This window comes from Ailuropoda melanoleuca, chromosome 9 (genome assembly GCF_002007445.2).
Source record: "Ailuropoda melanoleuca isolate Jingjing chromosome 9, ASM200744v2, whole genome shotgun sequence".
NCBI classification, from domain to species: domain Eukaryota; kingdom Metazoa; phylum Chordata; class Mammalia; order Carnivora; family Ursidae; genus Ailuropoda; species Ailuropoda melanoleuca.
Window position 1 is genome coordinate 32,994,394 of NC_048226.1, and position 20,020 is coordinate 33,014,413.

Below are 20,020 nucleotides of genomic sequence, written 5' to 3' on the forward strand. Positions count from 1 at the left end.
CATGGATGTAACTGGAGGGGATTATGCTAAATGAAATAAGTCAGGCAGAGAAAGACAATTATCTTATGGTTTCACTCATATGCAGAACATAAGAAATAGCACAGAGGACATTAAGGGAAGGAAGGGAAAACTGAAGGGGGGGGAATCAGAGAGGGAGATGAACCTTGAGAGACTATGAACTCCAGGGAAACAATCTGAGGGTTTCAGAGGGAAGCAGGATGCAGGGGGGTGGGGTAGCCTGGTGATAGATATTAAGGAGGGCCCGTGTTGTAATGAGCACTGGGTGTTACACGCAAACAATGAATCATGGAACACTACATCAAAAACTAATGACGTACTGTATGGTGACTAACATAACATTAAAAAAAAAAAAAACGTAAGGTTGCATTTGTATTACACAATGCATCCAGAGAATGTTTTCATTTGACTTAAAAGAACCTGCAAGCCTATGCTGCCCTCTAGAGAGGGCTACAGTGCCTTCAAGCGTCCTGCAGAGAGAACACAAGGCTTATGTACACCCGTCCCTGTGGAGAAATCCTCTGAGCCAGTGTCTTTTAAGAAAAAGAGGGATACATAAACCCAGGGCTGGCGCTGGAAGACAGGACGCCCGCCCAACGCTGGGGGTGGAGGGAAGTAGAGGCTCGTAGGCACCGCCCCTCCCGCGGTTGCCAGGCAACCGGCCCCGGAAGGCGCTGAAGACGCCTCAGCGCAGGCGCCGGCGATCCAGTGAAAGATGGCGGAAGGTGGCGGTACCGACCCGGGAGAGCAAGAGAGGTCTTCTGGGCCGAGGCCCCCGAGCGCGCGGGATTTGCAGGTGCGGCGAGCGGCCGGGGGCGGGGCGCGGCCGCGGGTGACGGCGCGGAGGGGTGTGTGTCAGAGGCCGCCCCTGGCCTTGGCTGAGCACTTGCCAGACCCCACCTGGGGACTGAACTGTGACTCCGGCGTCGCAGGTCCGCCCAGGGCGGTGCATCAAACAGTGGTTTTCGAGGAAACAAGTGCCCGAGCCCGACTCTTTGTTGATTCCCCCTCCACCGGATTTGCAATTTAAGAAGCAGCTGTTCGTTTAGAATGACATTGTGTGTGTCAGTTGAGTGGTTCATTGGTTGGTGCTTCTTTCAGGAGACTTACTGTAGGAGAAAGCTTTACTGTGCCCGTGGGAAATCAGGATCACTTTATAAGTAGTAACATGTGTGCTGTTTTGATCTTTCTTGTCTTGGATGCTGTTTCTGTCTGGATTACTTTCATATAAAAATGGTTCCTTTTTATCAGACAGCTCTTCCCTTTTAAAAGTGTGAGCTAAAGTATTCCAGCCTACAGCTGCACCGCCTAGTTGTAAAAGCTACATCTATGAAACATTGCACATAAGAAACAGCGAAATAAAACTTCATGGTGACATTAGTGAGCTAAATACGAATGCACCAAATCTCGCTTTTCAGATGTTTAACACTGTTTTGCTCATTGAGGCGTTTTTTTTTCCTGTCTCTTAAGACCATTGATAAAATCAACAAGTAAACAATCATAAGGAGCTGTGTAATTAAAAGTAAATGACACCAAATCTACATGGCTTGGTAGAAAAGTTCTGTTACAGTTACTTCTACTTCTTTGAACAAGTATTGACCACCTGCCGTGCAACAAACACCAATGCTGAGAGGAATAGGACATCAAATCTATACTTGGTGCTGGACACAGTTTGGCTGTTGTGGACATCAAATCTATAGTTGGTGCTGGACACTGTTGAAGGGGATAGAAGTGTAAAAGGCATTTCTATCTATTTTTTGCAGAAATAATATATGAATATATTGGCCATGACATTTTAAGGTGGCGTATGATTGAATGCCAAATTAAGCAGTACATAAAATGAAGAATTTGGAGAATGGAGGGCTCAGTATCGGGTTAGAAGATGAACCGAATGTAGAAGAATTCCAATGCTCTTAAGTCAATTCAAGTAGTAAAGTCAATTAAGGTAGTAGTAAACAGAATCAAGGAATAAGAAACTATCATCAGCCTCATCTTTTCTATGGTAGACTACCATCACTAAGAGGCAACATGGGATTTTGAGAAAAAGTGGAGTTTTCTGGTTAGACCAATTTCTGTTTACATCTTGGTCCTGTCACTTAGTAGGTGTGTGAGTGTAAGAGGAATGTCTTAACCTCTCTGATCTTCAGTGTCTTTATTTGTAAACTAGGGGTGATGATGGTGGTGTCAGGGAAGAAATGTCCATAAAGTGCTCATGCACTCCCGTATTATCCTGGCTCTGTACTTGCTTGGTAGATAATTTGGTTCCTTTTTCTTTAAAGGAGGAAAATACTGTAACTTTAACTGGTTAGTCCAGTCTAATGCCGTTAAAGTTAAAACTATATAACTTAATATCCTTTCTCTAATTTCATTCTATTCTTTTCATGTGAAAAATAAGAACAGCTTGTCTTATGATTTTCTAATACTTTACAAATTTACAGACTTAATCCAGCAGATTAATATATGATTAATCGTTGGTGATATTTTGGTAGATGTCACTAATCGAAAGAATGTCTTCCTCTTCACCATCAATTCAAGGATAGGGATTTTTTTTTCCTTTTTTTTTTTTTAATTATTTATTTGACACAGAGAGAGAGTGCAAAGCAGGTTGAGCAGGAGAGTGAGAAGCAGGCTCCCTGATGTTGGGCTCCATCCTGGACCCTGGGATCATGACTTGAGCCAAAGGCAGACGCTTAACTGACTGAGCCACCCAGGCGCCCCAGGGTTTTTTGTTTTTGTTTTTTTTTTTTTTTTAATCATTTATCTACTTCATGGTAGTTAGGTTGGTGGGTAGATAGCTAATTTTTTATAAATGTTATTTGGATATCAAATACATTAAGTATTGATAATGTTTCCTTTAGAATTTAATAAGAATCTGAAGAACTTGCGAAGAAACCTGAAAACAACCAAAGTGATGATGTATGAAGAAATAGAGTATGTTTAAAAGAAATAGAGTAGGTTTAAAAGAAATGAATAATCTTCTCCCCAGCTAGTTTTTTGAATAGTGATTACTGTTTGATTAACTTGTTATTGTTTAATCTAGCAGTGCTTATCTTAAGTGTATATTTCAGTAAATACTTCTTTCTGGACAGCTTGCTGTAAGAGTCAGTCATTCACAGTATTATAGAGGAAAAGGGAAAGGTATTACTAATTGGAACAAGCAAAAGATACCCCTACGTATGTATATCTAAGCTGCCAGGCAGTATAGGGTTTGTCGGCATCTAAATCAGGAAAGATTTCCTTGTTTAGCACAGGAGGAAACATGGATGGTTGTCTCTCAGAAAGCCTTCCAGCACTTCGAGCCTCTGAATTAGAAACCACAGGAATCTCCTGTGGATATCAAACCAAGAGCAGATCTTAGCTCCCTTCATTCCCCCCAAACTGGGAAACATTCAGTGGGAAGGTTTAGGATGGGATTGTTAGTGACAGTCCTCGCCCTCAAAACCTCAGTGTTTATTAGTATTTCTGAACATTTTCAGAGACCTTTATCTCTCCTGATTCCCCTCAGTCCATCTACACACATGGGTTTAATAGTTGGCTAGCATATTTAATTGTATGCTTCTGTCCCAGTTTTCCTCCAGAATAATATCAAAAGAAAAAGATTTCTGTTAACTCTGTATTTCTATATAGATTGGAGTTGGAAAGTAATTATAGCGATAACTTCAGTATTTATTAAGGTTAGGATGGGGTGGGGAAAACAATGGAGTTCTAGAAGTGAGAAAAGAATAAAAATATCTGATACTGTGTTACAGTTGCCACAAGTATCCTAATCCTGTTGGATATCAGTATTCCATAGTATTGGTTCTCAGTTTTAGGGTGCATCAGAATCATCTGGAAGGCTTGATACAGCACAGATTGCAGGGCCCCACCCCAGAGTTTTTTATTCATTAGTTCTAGGGTGGGGCTGGAGCATCTGTATTTTCAAAAGTTCCCAGGTGATGCTGATGTTATTCTGTATTTTAAAAAATCAGTATAATACCTTCTGGCGGTTGTCACTCTAAGACCGAGAATTCCAGTAGTTTTAATCTTTTGCTCCATACTTAATTTTCTCGTTCTCAATTACTTTGCTCTCAGGTTTCTTTTCATATTCTTCACATTTCAAATTCTAGAGCAAAGATTATCAGTGCTTATGTACTTTTTTCCTTCTGTGTAATTGAAATAGCTTCATAATCTAATTGTTTAGCCTGCGGAACACTCTGTCCTGATAACTCACAATGATTCATTACTTCACAATGCGCGTGTTCTTAACTCTTTATTTGGTATTTAGTTGTTGTTGTATTCCTTTTGACCAGTACTTTATTTTGATCAGTTTAAATAATCATTTCCTCTCCTGGTGTGGTGTCATTTGCTGTGTCGACTAGCATACATTTCTTTATAATATTTACTAATGAGTTTATACCACATGATGCTGCAGGGAAATCATGAATCCCAGCAATAATACCCTCTAAATATCATTCATTTTCCTCTTAGTAATGCACCATTAATAACTAAGAACTTTTCAGGTAGATGGACTCCATGCTCTAATACAATTTCCCCTATATTCCTATTTTGTTAATATATATTAATATTTTGTAAATATATATATTCCACAGAATCAAAACACATTATTTGCTTTATTCATTTATTTTACAGAAGAAAATTAGTTGATTGACAGGGTTTGTTCAAATCTTCTTAAACAAAAAACAAAGAAGGTAAAAAAAACTCTATAGAAAGTGTAATCTGAGTTTTAAAATATATAACTTGGGGCACGTAGGTGGCTCAATTGGTTAAGCCTCAGAATTCAGCTCAGGTCATGATCCCGGAGTCCTGAGATCAAGTCCCCGCATCCAGCTCCCTGCTCAGGTGAGAGTTTGCTTCTCCCTCTGCCCCTCCTCCTCCCCCTGCTCCTGCTCTCTCTAGCAATAAATAAATAAATAAATAAATAAATAAATAAATAAATAAATATTTAAAAATCTACAACTTTATCTATATTTATTACCTACACGATTCAACTTGAATTTGTTGGGTGTCCATGAAGTACTGTATTAGAAACAATCTAGGAAACCTAAATTATAGTAGGAGGGATAAAATAGTGGAAAAGGTACACAAGTGATGACAATATAATGTTTAATATAAATGTTAATGACAGAATAGCATGTACTATGAGGAGTTAGGAAAGAAATATCATTTAGTTAAGAAAACTAGAAAAGCCTTTGTGAAGGATGGCTGAAGTGGGCCTTTGCAACATAGGTAACATTTACATTGATGGGCTTAGAAATCACGTAAAAGTAATTCATAGAGCTGGAATAATCAGCTCAGAAGGAACTTCCATAAAGGAATACTGTTCTGAACAGATTTCAGGGAGGTAAAGTTTCTGAAAACTTTGGACCCAGGTAGTCAGGCAGAGTGTCTGTCTCCATCTCTCTCATTTGGTTTGTTTCATTTTGGAGGGACTAGGGTGGGAAGAGATGTAGATAACATTGAAGAAGGAAATCTTGGGGAAAATGAAACACTGATAGTAGTCATTGTTAAACATTGTTTAATATCTTCTAGTAATGGAGCACTTGCCTTCTGCTTCACATGCATTCTGTGATCCTTAAAATGACCCTCAAAGGTAATTTTTTTAAATAGACGTTTAAAGATGACGGAACCATGGGCTCGGAGAAGTTAAATAACATGCCCAAGGTCACACCATAGGAGCCCAAGTTAGGATTTTAATTCAGTTCTTTTAAATTACAAAGCACTTTCATAATTAGGATTTCTAACAAAATTGCCATGTTAGAAATATCAAAGTTGATGTAGGTGTATGGGGATGGGGTAGGGAGTAAAAATTAGGGAGGAAAATAAATCCTTTTGTTTTTTTGTGTGTGTGGTATTTTAAAAGTTGACTAATAGAATCTTCAAAGGATTGACTCTGCCCCAATTCTTCTTTTCCTTCTGAGGAAAGAAGCCCTGGAGGTAGTTTTCATATCTCTTGTATTTTTAGAAGGAGCACTTTATCTGGTTTTTAACGGGGATTTTATTTATTTATTTATTTATTTATTTTCCAAAAGATTTTCTAAAGACTATGCCCATGCCAATTATGGGAGCATTAAGGGAAGTTTTTGAATTGTTGTTCAAGATGGAACAAAATAACTTAATGCTGAAATATTTGGATAACTTTTTAAAATTCCAATTTCAAGAACTGTGTTGTATTTATTTCATTTTAAAAGTACCCAGCCATATATTTATAATGCATAATTTGGTAATATTGCTTTCTAAAATTTATATAAACCATATATATAGTACATCGTCTTATATTTTTAAAAGTTCGTTTTCCTAAATTTGATGAACTTTATATGTCAGGTAGACTTTTAAATAGAATAATTTTGAAATTATTTTATGTGCTTGGGTTTTAAAAACTTGAACATCTAAATGAAAAAAATTTATGAGAGCTGATGAGAGCAGGTTGACATTACTGTGAAACATCTTCAAGTATTTTTTTTTAATTATAGGAAAATTGTGGGCTCAACTTTGAAAATGATCTGTTACCAAATACAGTTTTTGAAACAGTTGCATAGTTAATTGAAAATAACTAAGCAGTTATTGTAACTTTAATATATTCCGTATATGTGGCATTGTGGGTAGTTTTATCAAGTGAGAGATACATTGGTTTTATTTTGGAAGGGGGTCATCTGAAACAGCAGCTTTTATTTTTCACTAGAAATTTGTCCTACACAATCACATGTTCTAGTCATAATTTCTACTTATGTCAAATAGTTCATTCCTAGTGTTATACTTTATAACAAATCTGTTGTTTTATAGTTGGCCTTGGCAGAATTGTATGAAGATGAAGTGAAATGCAAATCTTCCAAATCTGATCGACCTAAAGCTACAGTCTTTAAAAGCCCACGAACACCACCTCAAAGGTAAGTTTTGTTTTGTTTTTGTCTTGTTTCGTATTTCTTTTTAGTTCGCTAATCCTAAATTATTTTAATGGTCTTGGGAATTTTCTTTAAAACTATGATTTCTAAAATAAATATTATTTAGGTAGTATTCCTAAAATGGTAATAGTCAGAAACCTAAAAGAAATAAACAATTGGGATGCCTGGGTGGCTCAGTCAGTTAAGCATCTGACTTCGGCTCAGGTCATGATCCTGGGGTCCTGGGATTGATTTGAGTCTTGCATCAAGCTCCTTGCTCAGTGGGGAGCCTGCTTCTCCCTCTTCCTCTGCCTCTCTCCCCCCCGACCCCCGCTACCGAGTCCACTCGTGCTCGCTCTCTCTCACTCTCTCAAATAAATAAACAAAATCTTAAAAAAAAAAAAAAAAGAGAATCTAGAACTTCAGGAACCTATGTTTTCACTGAATAATGACCCATCTAATAAGTGATCTCCTAGATGGTATTTGCTGTTGTTAAAATCCCTGAACTAGAAAGAGAGCCAGCCATCCAGATGTAAGAGTTGAGAGCCAGGTATACTTTATTACCATGAATTTTCTTATTTTTAGGAATATTTTCATTAGTGTCTTTTTAATACTTTTAATACTTTAATACTTTTAATCTCCTTACTGGGGAGAAACTTGGAATTTTTCCGTTACATCTTATTCACAGGAAGTCTGTCATTTTACCAGAAGTTTAAAGATTTACTGGAAATTATTCTTTCTTTTTTGTCTATTACCTTCTACTTCCTTTTTTCTGTAGGTGAGGTAAAAATGACATACCTTTTTGGACCTGAATGAGAAGAAAGAATATTAATTTTTCCCCAAACTTTTTATTTTATTTTCAAACCCATAAGTAATCAAAAGATTAGTACAGTGGATATATGCTGTATATGCTTCACCTGTATTCACCAGTTGCTAGCATGTTACAGCATTACATTCATGCACGTGCTTTTACTCAACTATTTGAAAGCAAATTGCAGCTATCATAACACTTCATCCCTAGATACTTCAGTATGCATCTCCTAAGAAGGAGCACATGCCCTTTATAACCCCGATAACATATCACACCTTAGAAAATGAACGGTAATTTCATAAAATCATTAATATGTAGTTCATAGTCAGATATGTCTTCGAAACTTTTTCAGATTTAGAATCTAACCAAGGGCCATGCATTCCACTTGATTATGCCTATTTTGAATCTCAATCCAGAGCATTCTTCCCACCTTTTTGTTGTTTGCTCTCAGCTTATCTATATAATCTTAAAATTTATTAAATTGAGAGGTGCCTGAATGGCTTAGTCGGTTGAGCCACAGACTCTTGGTTTCAACTCAAGTCATGATATTGGGGTTGTGGGATTGAGCTCCACGTTGGGTTTGGGACTAAGTGAAGAACCTGCTTGAAATTCTCTCTCTCTCCCTCTGTACTTCTCTCTGCTCTCTCTCTCTCTCTCTAAAATAAATAAATAATCTTTTAAAAATAAAATAAAATTTATTAATTGACATTCATTTTCATTTGGCACTGGGGCCCACAAATTATGTAGCCAGTCCTGGATAGAGCCACGTTATGGACAGCCTTGAAAGCCAAGGGGAGTTGTATTTGTGAAGGCAGTGGAACACCAGTATTAGCTTTTAAATGTAAATTTTATGATAAAAACTATAATATGGTAATAAAAGCTTTGATTCTAGAGACAGATACACCTCTGTTCTAATTTTTTTTCTGTCTGTTCTAATAAGGTTTTGGCAACGTACGAATTTTTTAAATTCCCTGAGCTTTAGTTTTATCTGTAAATCAGGGATAATACCATTGCTAAGAGGTTTAAATGAGCACATAGTTACTCCTTGGTAAGTGTTAGTTATTATTATTACATATTTTTAGAAAAATAGGACTGGCGATACAATGCAAAATTAATAATAATGGGAAGAATAAGATAAGGAGACAAATTAAGAAGAAAACAATTATGGTAATCTAAAGACTACCCTAATAAAATTTTGGATTAATGTGACATCAATGGAGTAAATGAGAAAGGTGAAATCAGTGTGGGAGACTTCCAAAGATTTTATTGTAGAAATTTGATGATGTGGGATATAGGGAGCAAGTGAATGAGAAATTGAGACCTAAAGGTTCTTAACCTGGTATGCGGGAAAAAATGTGATTGTTAATAGGAAGATATATGTGAGGAATTCAGGTCTAGTTTTGGAGAGATGAACTTGTGCTTTTAAATTCAGCCCCTCAGTGGGGTGCCTGGTTAGCGCAGTCAGTTACATTTCTGACTCTTGGTTTGGCTCAGGTCATGATCGCAGGATCATGAGATCCACGCCAGCATCGGGCTCTGTGTTCAGCAGAGGGTTTGATTGAGACTCTGCCTCTCCCTCTGCCCCCAGCCCTGCTCATTTGCACACACTCTCTCTCCCTAAAACAAATAAATCTTTGAAAAAAAAATTTAAATAAATTCAGCACTCAACCATAAGTCACAGGGTGCTAAAAACATATTTGAGAGTCATCTGTAGAAGAGGTGGTTATCTGTGGGAGTGCACAAATATTTTGATGATCAGAGGAGTTTAAGCAGAGAACAAGAGTCAAGGATATAGGCATACTTAATTATGAAAGAGGAGAAATGGATGGATTGTTATCTAAATACAAAAGGAAATATAAATAGGAAAACAATATATAATAAGGAAAACAATAAAATACAATATAAAAAGAAAACAGTTAAACTTCTGGAAGAAAATGGAGTATCTCCATGACCTTCAGGTAGGCAAAGATTTCTTAGACAGGAAATAAAATCATGAACTATAGAGGAGCTAGGAAATCTTTTCCCATGTCAGATTTTTCCTATAAGGTCTCTCTAACCACAACTGACATAAAAAGTTACTATATAGTTGTACTTCCCAGAATAGAGACACGGGACAGGGAGGGAAGGAGCTGCAGCAGGAAGCTTTTCCTTTTGTTTTCCTTTCCCCTTCCTCTTCCCTTTCACGTGACTGCCATACATCAGAGCTCCTCCTCATAGTACCGCTCTCTTAAGAGCCAGTTATGGTATTGTTTGGCCTTGCTTGCTACGCAAGGCCCTCTGAGTCTAATCTTGGCAGGAAGGCTTCCACTGACTCCTGCTCTGGGCAAACTCACCTCTGTACTTGCCCGGTACACTGGCAGGATGGAGGCCAGCCCACCCCACCCCTGCCCCCAGCAGTAATGAGTTAGTCTTGTGTTCATAGGGTTCCGCTGTTGGATTTGTTCTCCAGGTGGGTTTTTCCTTCACTTACAGTGAATAGAGAGATACCCTGCCCTTCCCTCTTTCCTGTTCAGTTTTGCATGTACTAATTTTGCAGAAAGTCTTGAAGGTTACCTCTATTCCTAGCCTCCAGTGCTGATATAATTTTCCCTCTTTGTTTTATGAAGCAATTCAGTGCAAATTTGGAACTGTATTGGAGGGTATAGGTAGTTAAACATATGAGCTTTGATTGTTACCTTATTCTGGCAGTCTCCATGTTGATATTTCATTGGCTATATTTTCTGATATTCTTGACTGAAATCTTGAAAGATAAAGTTGATAAAATCTTATGTAAAAAATTAGGTGAATTTTTATGTTACCTAAGACCATTATGAAGTTGGAGTCAGACTAGAAATTAGTCACTATGCAGCTAATACACTGAAAAAATTGTTTGTGTTCTAAATTATTTACCTTTAACACAGGGAAGTTATAATATTTGAATCTAAAAATCTCTGGGGAATAAACTCCCAATGTGTAGCCCTTCACTAACTAGGTCCCTATTGAATGTGAATTCCTCAAGGGAAGAGCCTTAATTCTGCTTGTCAACACTGCTTTGCCCACCACACCAAAAGTGCCTAAGTTGTGCAAGAGATGCATTTGATAAGCAGTTACAGAAGGGGGAGGGAAGCAGTGGCAAGCCAGTTCTCATGTGGAATGCTGAACTTGACTGCCATAATCTCCACAAACTCCATGAGGAAGTGCATGAACTCTTTACTATTTCATTCCTTAATCCCATTTTTAAAATTAAATATTTCCACAGAAGTCATAGATATGGCTCTTTTTAAATAAAGTTACTCCCTAAGACTCTGTAGCTTTTTACTTTAAAGGAGTTATGTTTGTATTCTAAGTTTCTATTCATGAACTTTAAAGGTTCTATTCAAGTGAACGTGAATACAGTGGATTACATATAGTTCGACCTTCAACTGGGAAGATTGTGAATGAACTTTTCAAAGAGGCAAGAGAACACGGGGCTGTCCCTCTGAATGAAGCCACAAGAGCTTCCAGCGATAACAAATCTAAGGTAAGTGCTAAATTTAAAAACTAAATATATATATATATATTAATATTATATATAGTTTTTAAATATATATATATATATATATATATATATATTTGGCCTCCTCTCTAGGTTTTTTTTTTTTTTTAAAAGATTTTATTTATTTATTTGACAGAGATAGAGACAGCCAGCGAGAGAGGGTACACAAGCAGAGAGGAAGAAGCAGGCTCATAGCAGAGGAGCCTGATATGGGGCTCGATCCCATAACGCCGGGATCACGCCCTGAGCCGAAGGCAGATGCTTAACCGCTGTGCCACCCAGGCGCCCCTCTCTAGGTTTTTATATTATTTGCAAACATTTGTTTTTCTAACTATATATTTCTATTTTAAGCATTCACTATATTTCTATAAGATTACAATCTTTCTATTAATGACTGAAAGTTGCAGCAATTTCTTACATCTCTGTGAAATCTTTTCTGTTTACCTTTTTTTTTTTTAATAATTATAGATTCATGTGAAATTGCAAAAAGAACCCAGATACTGTGTACCTTTCACCCAGTTTCCTCCAATGGTTATATCTAACATAATTATAGTACAGTATCATAGCCAAGATTTGACATTGGTACCGTGTATGTATATAGTTCTATGTCATTTTCTCACATGTGTAGATTTGTATAATTGTCAACTCAATCAAGATGCTGTTCTGTCATCACAAAGCTCTCCCTCATGGTGTACCCCATTTTAGTCACACCCTCAGTCCTCTTCCCGACCATCTCTAACCTCTTGCCACCCTAATCTGTTCTCCATCTCTCTGATTTTATAATATTGAGAATGTTATACAAATGGAATCATATAGTATGTGACCTTTTGGGATTGGCTTTTTTCACTCAGCTTAATGCCCTGGATGTCATCAGAGTTACTGAGTGTCTCAGTAGTTCATTCTTTTCATTCCTGATAGAACTCCATAGTATGGATATACCACAGGTGGTTTAACCATTCGTTTATTGAGGGACATTTGAGGTGTTTCCAGTTTGGAACTATTCCAAATAAAGCTGCTGTGAGCAATCGTGTTCAGGTTCTTGTATGGAGATTAGTTTTCATTTCTCTGGGATGAATGCCCAAGAGTCCAGTTGCTGGGTCATATGGTAAGTATATGTTAGTTTCTTAGAAACTGCCAAACTCTTTTCCATAGTGAATAACAGATCCAGTTTCTCCATTCTTGCTAGCATTTGGTATTGTCACTATTTTAAATTTTAGCTATAGTGATGTGTGTAGTTATAACTCATTGTGGTTTTAATTTGCATTTTCCTAATTGCCAGTGATGTCAGTTTGCATATTCCTAATGGCTAGTGATATTGAACATCTTTTCATGTGTTTTTTTTTTTGCCATTATCTTTCTTATCCCTTTCAGTAAAATGACTTTGACCTATTTTCAAATTGGATTGTTACTGTTGAGTTTTGGGAGTTCTTTATATATTTTAATAGTTTTGAGTCCCTTATCAAATATATGGATTGCAAATATTTTCTTCTAGATTGTAGCTTGTCTTTTCGTCCTCTTACCAGGGTTTGTCACAGAGCAAAAGTTTTTAATTTTGATAAAGTCCAGTTTATCTTTTTTTCCTTATGGATTATTCTTTTGGTCTCTTCTCTAAGAACTCTTCACCTAAACGTAGGCCTCAGAGTTTTCTCCTGTTATCTAGAAAAGTTTCATAGTTGTACATTTTACACTTAAACTTGTGATCCATTTTGAGTTAATTTTACATAAGGTTTCCATCAAGGTTTGTTTTTCTATTTATGGGTGTCCACCTGCTACACCACCATTTGTTGAACAGGCTCTCCTTCCTCCATTGAATTGCTTTTGTGCCTTCATAAAATTCTAGACATCTTTTATACAGCTTTTATAACTATATCAGCTGACATAGTACTGGTTTATTGAAGAAGACATGAAGACATCAAGTGTCCTTTTGTGTGTAATTATCATAATATTCTTAAAATTAGCATTTCTCAGCCCGAGTTCCTTATCATAATCATTTGGGAAGGCTTTCTAAACTACCGTATGGCCTCTGGTATTATGGTTCAGTAAGTTTCTGGTATGCCTAAGCATGTGTCTTTTGAAAAAGCCTGTCTGGTGATTGTGACAGACCTCCACTGTTGAGAACCATTGCTGAGAATCACTGTTCTAATGAAACATAAATTTTAGTTTTCATGTGGTTATTGACTAACAGCTTACAGTTCTCTTCCAGTTAAGTCTAAGGTAATTTGCATTCTTGCCGGTTCTCTGATTCTGTAAGAAAAATGTGGAATTGATATATTAATATATTTAGTTGACATATTGAGTTGATAGAAAAGAAAGCAATATGATCATTAAAAGCTCATTTACGATATGCATGGTGATTAAAAGGAATGGCATTTCTACCTCATAAGCTACCCTACCTGAAAAATAGAAGATCTTGTGATCAGTATGGTAAAACAAAAAGTACAATCATAGTTGATTGTTACGGTTGAATAAAAGCAGCTTATAAAATAATTATGGAGCCTTTCTTCAGGGTAATTTATACCCATTTATAAAATTCTTCCTTTACACTGTGAAACTGTTATTTACTTTGTGAAATATATTTTAAACATAATTTTTATTATAAGACATCATAAAATATTAGTGGTAGCTTTTTAACATCTGTTTATACTTGAAAATATATATTTCGTTATATAAATGTATTTTTTAATTTAAGATTGGCCTAAATTATTTCAACTTCCGAGTCACTAACATTTTTATGGGAAGAAACATAATTTCTTACTTGAGTATACTCCTGTGTAACATAAAACCTTCACTTTAATATAAAATTTTCTTGGAAAGTATAAACTGGTTTGGCTAATTATAGTTGATCTAGTTTTCAAATATATATCACACATTATCATAACATTTTGCCCTGTAACCCATAGTGAATTTTTAGCTCATTTTCTGTGTATTTCAGTCATTTACAGGTGGAGGATACAGGTTGGGTAACTCCTTTTGTAAGCGGTCCGAATACATCTATGGAGAAAATCAACTGCAAGATGTAGGTACAGTACGCAAAATGAAAAGTTGCAGATATTTGCCTCTAGTTACTACTGTTTTTTAAATTTAAAAATTGGTAATTTAAATTGTGTCTTTTCTGTTACTTTTTGAAACATGAATTTTAAAAGAACTAATGTGTAAGCTTTTAGTCTCAAATTTTATATTTTGTATCTCAATTGTGCCTTGCACTTAGATTGCTGGTATTTTCTACATGTTTTTCTGCGTGTTGAAAGAATATATGATTCACTGTCAAAATGAGCTTTGTATACATACAGTAATAATTATTGTAAGTAGTAAACTGTCATAATAGAGAATTAGCTGAGTTGTAAACAAGGAAACTCCTAAAGTCATTCTTTGTTTTTATGTTTTAAAATTTGGAGTTCTAATTTCATTTAAACATGTTTACTTTAGCCTTGAAGGGTCACTGGAAATTCTGTCTTGCCCCTTGACGTAAATATTTAAGCCCTGAGTAGCAGACAGGAATATAGGTGTGGTTGAAGGAGAAAAGTGGATGTGGAGTGACAGGTTGATGCTGTCATTTTTTCGTTTTCTCTATGAACCAGAATAATTGTACATCAGGGCCAGGATCTAGCTTTGGTATTGTCGATTTGTTAAGCTACATACAAATCTGCTGAGCAAACACACTTGCTTTCATTTACATCTTTATTTTAACAGTAACTGAAGTAATATGAATAACTCCATATTTTAAATAAAGTAGGTGGTTTATGTGGTGAATATGTTGTGAAATATCACATTTGAAGCTTAAAATTACTTGATGCAGATGGATTCTTGTATTTCTTTATCTTTTTTCCTACACTCAAAAGGTTCAGATTTTGCTTAAACTATGGAGCAATGGTTTCAGTTTAGATGATGGAGAACTGAGACCCTATAATGACCCACCAAATGCTCAATTTCTGGAGTCTGTTAAAAGAGGGTAAGATGAATTACTTGTATTCTATCTGTTACTTAGGGTGGGACTTTTTTTTTTTAAGATACTGGAATATATTATGTAAGTGGTTGCTGGGGGGAAGGGTATTTTTAAGTATCTAAAGGATACGTTGCTATCTGTAAGTCTCTGGTTCTTAATTTGGTGGGGAGTGGCAGTAGATGCTGGTCACTTTCAAAATCTGATCAAGCGATGGTCCCCATTCCAAGAAGAAACATCTTAATGTAATAAATCAGTCTAGTTGATTAGCCTGTAGATGCCCGCTTTCTAAGCCACTATCCTGCTTACTGTTAACAAGATGACTCTCATTGCGTGTATGTGTGAAATTCAGCAACTTATTTTAGAAATCTTTTAAAGTGGCATTACTGCTGACAGATTTCAAAAGGTTAATTTGAAGTTATGATTTGTGAAAGTCAACCAGATATACAGTGCTCTGACCTATGGAAAGAACATCATAGCTCACCAGCCCTTCTTGCTAGAGGATGAAGAATGAAGTGATTTTGCTATGATTATTAAAGCTTTTGTGAAAATACTTTCACTGGCTGACAGTGTGACCATTCCTAAGTAGAAATAGAGCTAAACACAAAGTCGGTGATGAACTGGGAGATTTAAGTAGTAGTGAAGGGACCGGAATAGGTTATACTCCATTCAGGAACTGAATGTGGGGCTTTTCCAAATGATACAGATATGTCCAAGGAGAGTGGCTGAAGTGGAATGGAGGTGAAACTCATTGGCATTGAGGGAGTCAAGGACCTTGAAAGGAATAGTATTAGAACACTAGCATGAAATCTGAATTTGAGATTCAGATTCTACCAGATAATGTCAGGATACCAAAAAAATGGCAAAAAATGCTGTTATCAATATGCTGAAGTCCTTTGAGAAAGGTGGGAAGCTGTCCTAGGAGGCAGTATGTGGTGGTGGTAAATACAAGCTAATAATAGTCTAAGTCAATGCTGTGGACTTGGAAACCTGCAATCACTGGGAAGAGCTAGAAGCGACTGGACAAGGGAAGTGTTCGTTCATCTGCTAAGGGAAGATCAACATTGCTGTGGAAATTGATGCTTATTTCAAGATGTTGGAAGACAAGAACATATTGAAGATGGATGTACTATAATGTACCTCGAAATTCACTTATTCTTAAATAAAAATAAGCCATAGACTTTGTGGTCTAGTGTTTAAGGAGTCAGAGTGTCCCAAAAGAGTTTTGTTGTTTGTTTGTTTTACTATATCCTGAAGTACAAATTATGTTCAAGAACCATTTTAGAAAAGACTCCTTGGAAAAATGATTGATGTCAGATAGTAGTGGTCAAGTGAAGAATCGGTGTCCTCTACTTATGACAAATATGGAGTAATACCACCTTCAATATCCTGAAAGAAGAACTCATGGATAATATAATCTTTCCATGCATATTATTTCCCTAAAAAAAGATACAAAATTTATCTTAAATATATTGAAATAAAATAATTTATCATAAAATTGTATGTATTTCAGTTTATAAATGCTTTGGTCTGACCACACCAGAACATAATAAAAGTAGTAAAATAGTTTGCACCTATGTGCAGTCTAGCACTTCTCAAGAAGATGTGACAAACATAAAAACGGAATAATGAGGTATGTGAGGTTGGCAATGTAATTACTGTCAGTGGTGTTGCAGTCAGGTACTTGATAAAAGTTCCAAACAAAACAAAGTGCAGTCTTCTCTTAGTTTATATGATACATGTATTCCTGAAAATTTCAAAGGGTATTAATGCAGTGCCCCCCCCCAAAAAAAGGGTTTTTTTCTTCTTTGGAAGACAGACCCTAAGTTGAAGTTTTAGGCTCAGACATTACAGACGTGTTGTCATCCGTGCAGATCTCTGGCAGGGCATTCCATGGTTCCGTGGAACCCAGGACGAGACTTGAGGCCAGATGAATCCCTGTGGCAGAGCATCTCGTTTCTGGATCCTGACCAAGCACGACAGCAGCACTCAGGAATCACACTGCTGGTTAAAGATGCCTATCAATTTTCAAAACTTCTTCCAGAGAGTTTGGAAATAAATATGTGCATTAACTACTATGTCCTCAGGAATTTTTTAGTGCTTATTTAGGTATAAATTGCTGTCTTGCAATTCGGCTTCCTAAATGTTAGAAGCACTCCAAGATCACTGTGACAACAAAAAGTCCCTATATTGAGAATCACTAAGAATAGGGTGATGCAAATTTTTTTTAAATTTTAATTCCAGTATAGTTAACATACAGTGTTATATTCATTTTAGGTGTACAATATAGTGATTCAGTAATTCTATGTATCACCCAGTGCTTATCTGGACAAGTGCACTGCTTAATCTCCTCACCTGTTTAACCAATTACCCACCCCCATCCCTGAGTAACCATCAGTTTGTTCTCTATAGTTAAGGCTCTCTCTCTTTTTTTTTCTTTGCTTGTTTTGTTTTTTAAATTCCACATATGAAAGCATATGGTTTTTGTTTTTATCTGATGGACTTATTTTCCTTAGTATTATACTCTAGCTCCATTCATGCCATTGCAAATTGCAAGAGTTCATTCTTTTTTATGGCTGAGTAATATTCCAGGTGTGTGTGCATGGCACATCTTTATCCATTCATCAGTTGATGGACAGTTGGGCTGCTTCCATATTTTGGCTATTGTAAATAATGATATAAATATAGGGATGCATGTATCCCTTTGAATTAGTGTTCTTGTATTCTTTGTATAAATACCCAGTAGTGCGATTGCTGAATCATAGGGTAGTTCTATTTTTAATGTTTTGAGGAACCTCCATACTGTTTTCCAGAGTGGCTGCACCAGTTTGCATTCCCACCAACAGTGCAGGAGGGTTCCTTTATCTCCACATCCTCATCAGCACTTGTCTCTTGTGTTTTTGGTTTTAGCCATTCTGACAGGCGTGAGGTGATACCTCAGATGACAAAAAGAAATGGAAAGACATTTCATGTTCATGGATTGGAAGAACAAATATTGTTAAAATGGCTATACTACCCAAAGCAAGCTACAGATTTAATGCAATCCCTATCAAAATACCAACAGCATTTTTCACAGAGCTGGAACAAACAATCCTAAAATTTATATGGAACCACAAAAGACCCTAAGTAGCCAAAACAGTTTTGAAAAAGGAAAGCAAAGCTGGAGGTAACATAATGTGATGCAACTTGAAGAAGAAAATATCTATAGGGACTAATCAGTCATCATGGAAACTTTTATAATTTAAGCAAAAATTGCTGTTTTGCAGGATAACTTATGACTTGATTGTAGTAATTTCAACTAAAACTTTTTTCCCTTTTTAAAAGAGAGATTCCCCTGGAGCTTCAGCGGCTGGTTCATGGTGGCCATGTGAATTTGGATATGGAAGACCATCAGGATCAAGAATACATAAAACCTAGATTGAGGTTCAAGGCTTTTAGTGGAGAAGGACAAAAACTTGGAAGGTAAAACCCTAAAATAAGAAAAACATTTGTCTTTGTTCAGCATGAGTTTTCTTTGAGAATCAAAAAAAGCAAAATAACCTAGAAAGTAACAACTAAAGCATGAACCTTGAAGACCTTGCTGATGGAATTAGATACACAAATCTAGTGATAATATTAGTAGTTAATACTTAGATAGCAGTTACCACATTCCTGGCGCTCTAAGCACTTTAACATACATTAACTCACTTACACAACTCTTAGATGTAGGTCCTGTGATTACTTCATTTGTTAATGCAGTAGTGTGCCTGAGGTGATTGAGCTAGCCAGTGGTTACTTTGTGGGATTCAGACCCACACACTGGCTCAAGTCTGTGCTTTTTACCATTGTGCCATCCTGCCTCTTTCTGATTACATGGACTCAAGAGGGGAAATTATAAACGGTTCTTGATTAGATTGAACAGTAGGCATCTTAGATCACAGCTATACGCATGCCTGTCTGTCATAAGTAATTAGTAAGCTCTTGCAGCAAGAGCAATGTGCTAAAGTTGGTTGTTTTCAGTAAATGCTAAGCCACCAAACTCTTCTTCATGTTAGGGAAACCCAACACTTAAAACACTTAACAAAACCAGAGCTTCTATTGTAGGAGAAGGAAGGAATTGCCTTGGAAATGCTTCTAAAGATCCCCCAGGACTTTGCGGAATACAATTCAGAAACCAATATATGTTGTATAATGTGTGAGTGGACTCCTGTATAAAAGCCTTGGCTTAAAAGAATTTTCATAAATCTTGTAAAATATGTTGGTAAAAGTCTGTATTTGTCCACATGTTACTACAGGTGACATGTGAAATTGTAGCATTGGCCATGTTTCCAGCATACGCTTTTGTGCATCCTTTGTTCCTTTTCCTGTGATTCCTTCCCTTCCAGGTTCTTTTCACTTGCCTTGTGCACTACGGTTCTCCATTCCCCTTGCATTTCTCAGAATAGGAAAAAATTCGTATCAGTTCTTTACACTTGTCTTTCATACCTCAAGTGTCCCTTTCTGTATCCTTTTCTCCTGATAGAAACTGATTTCTGAGACATGTAGAGAATACAGGAACACATGTCACCCTGGCTTTTCTTAGGACCCAAATCCTTCAGTGCCCACTCACAGGTCTACCTGGAAATTTTCTCCCTCATCTCTCCTTACTACCAGCACAGGTCAGGTTTGTCCTGATTGTTCTTTCTTCCTCTGGTTTGTTTTTATAAGTATGACCTCCAGATATATTTTTAAAAACATTTTCTAGCACTTCTCTTTTTTTTTTTAAGATTTTATTTATTAGAGAGAGAGCACAAGTTGGGGGGGAGCAGAGGCAGAGGGAGAAGCAGATTCCCCACTGAGCAGGGTGCCTGATGCAGGGCTTGATCCCAGGACCCTGGGAT

General features: G+C 36.6%; 1 protein-coding gene across 1 annotated transcript in view; it reads left to right on the plus strand.

The window, feature by feature from the left end:
• Window positions 1–664: 664 nt before the first annotated feature.
• UBXN2B (UBX domain protein 2B) overlaps window positions 665–20,020 on the plus strand; it is a 29,447-nt gene continuing 10,091 nt past the window's right edge. Inside the window, exons 1-6 of the mRNA XM_002918333.4 lie at window positions 665–814; window positions 6,799–6,902; window positions 11,056–11,206; window positions 14,154–14,237; window positions 15,061–15,170; window positions 18,486–18,623. Coding sequence (XP_002918379.1) covers window positions 734–814; window positions 6,799–6,902; window positions 11,056–11,206; window positions 14,154–14,237; window positions 15,061–15,170; window positions 18,486–18,623 — 668 coding nt within the window. The 5' untranslated portion in view covers window positions 665–733. The remainder of the gene's footprint in view (window positions 815–6,798; window positions 6,903–11,055; window positions 11,207–14,153; window positions 14,238–15,060; window positions 15,171–18,485; window positions 18,624–20,020) is intronic.